Source organism: Eupeodes corollae, chromosome 2, assembly GCF_945859685.1.
Source record: "Eupeodes corollae chromosome 2, idEupCoro1.1, whole genome shotgun sequence".
Taxonomy (NCBI): Eukaryota; Metazoa; Arthropoda; class Insecta; order Diptera; family Syrphidae; genus Eupeodes; species Eupeodes corollae.
Window position 1 is genome coordinate 25,810,377 of NC_079148.1, and position 1,501 is coordinate 25,811,877.

At 32.7% G+C, this 1,501-nt stretch overlaps 1 protein-coding gene across 1 annotated transcript; it reads right to left on the reverse strand.

The window, feature by feature from the left end:
* Positions 1–205: 205 nt before the first annotated feature.
* On the reverse strand, positions 206–1,501 carry LOC129945420 (antigen 5 like allergen Cul n 1-like). Its single transcript, XM_056055164.1, has 2 exons — positions 850–1,501; positions 206–546 (listed from the first exon to the last, which is right to left on the reverse strand). Exons 1-2 carry the CDS (start codon positions 1,416–1,418, stop codon positions 243–245), a joined length of 873 nt encoding a protein of 290 aa, XP_055911139.1. The 5' UTR covers positions 1,419–1,501; the 3' UTR covers positions 206–242.

Sequence of the window (1,501 nt, forward strand, 5' to 3'; positions counted from 1 at the left end):
TATACAATGCAAAAAGTCAAAATTATGAAGTGGAGACAGTCCAAAAAATGTTTTAAAGCAATTGTCAAGAAAGGTTCAAGAATCGTAACTTAAAAATAGTGTCATAAGTCGCAAATTTTTAAGAATAAGACAAATTGATTTTGTTCGTGTGATAAGCCGAAGCAAAATATTAAATGGCTAAGAAAAACCAAAAAATATAAAACACTTCATTTTGAAAATATTTTAATTTAAATTTATTAATATCACAATAACGAGGGAATATCTAAAGAATTAAAAAAGATTTCATTACTTTCCTCGCTGCTATCTAGATAATCTTCATCCCAATCACAAAGTCCTTCATATCGTCCACTTTTTCGTCGAGGACAATTCGATGCTGGTGTTCCGGATGCATAGACACGTCCTTGATTTAAATTCGAAAAATCATAGTTACATGTCATTAAAAATTTATATTCGAAATTTGTTTCAGTTGATGTATAACGAATTGCTGCACATCCAACTCGTTTAACACGATCCGATACCATTTGTGTGAAATGTCCAATGATTTTTCTGAAATGATAAATTATTTTTCATTAAAGCTATAAATTATTAGATAGATGAAAAGAGTTTCAAAAATAAAACATTTTGAACATTTAAAGAAAGTACTAATAACTAAACACTAAATATTAAAAACAGAGAACTATGTATAATGGCGTAGCTATTAAGTTCCCTATTAAATTTTCTTTAAAAAAGTATAATACAACACTAGTAAGACTTGGAAAAAAATATTCTTCTACAAAAAAAATATTGTGTGGATAAATCATTGTTTCAATCAAAGTTTTTGTTGTTTTTATTGAACTTTCTTAAACTTACCCCTCTGGATGACTTGTATACGCCTCAATAAACTCTTGTCCTGCATCGGGATACTCAAAGAACCATTTACCAACAATTAATTTAATACGCCTTGAAATCGCACGAATTGGAATTGTTTGCCACAAATAACCGATATTCTGTCCACTGAATGAAAACCGATCTGTATTTCGACAACTATCATGTTCAAAACGACAAGTTCGAACATTTAAACTAGCCAAATACTCCAGTTCTTTATCCCATTTAACAACGTGCATTGCCGATGCCGGTTTATAACCCGGCAACATGCCAATCGCTATTCGATTTCGCGCTGCGTTATGCAGGTCAAGGATTAAATTGATTCGCCTCTGATTCATATCGACCATTTGAGCATTACCACACGCTAGACTCAGAGAGCCATTATTATGACAACCAATATGACCGCGAACGACATAACCTGTTCCATTATAGGACCGACACAAATGTGGTTTGCAGTATAGTTCATCGGTATTGTTTTGGGAGATGCTAGCAAAAGCAATGCCGCTGCCAGCTATTGAAGCGATTTGAAGATAAAGCAGTTTGGCGGCAAACATTTTCAATTGCAAAATTTTCAAAAATCCGAAAAAAAACTACTTCCGATTAGAACTGACTGCGAACTGAACTAATACTGAAAAGA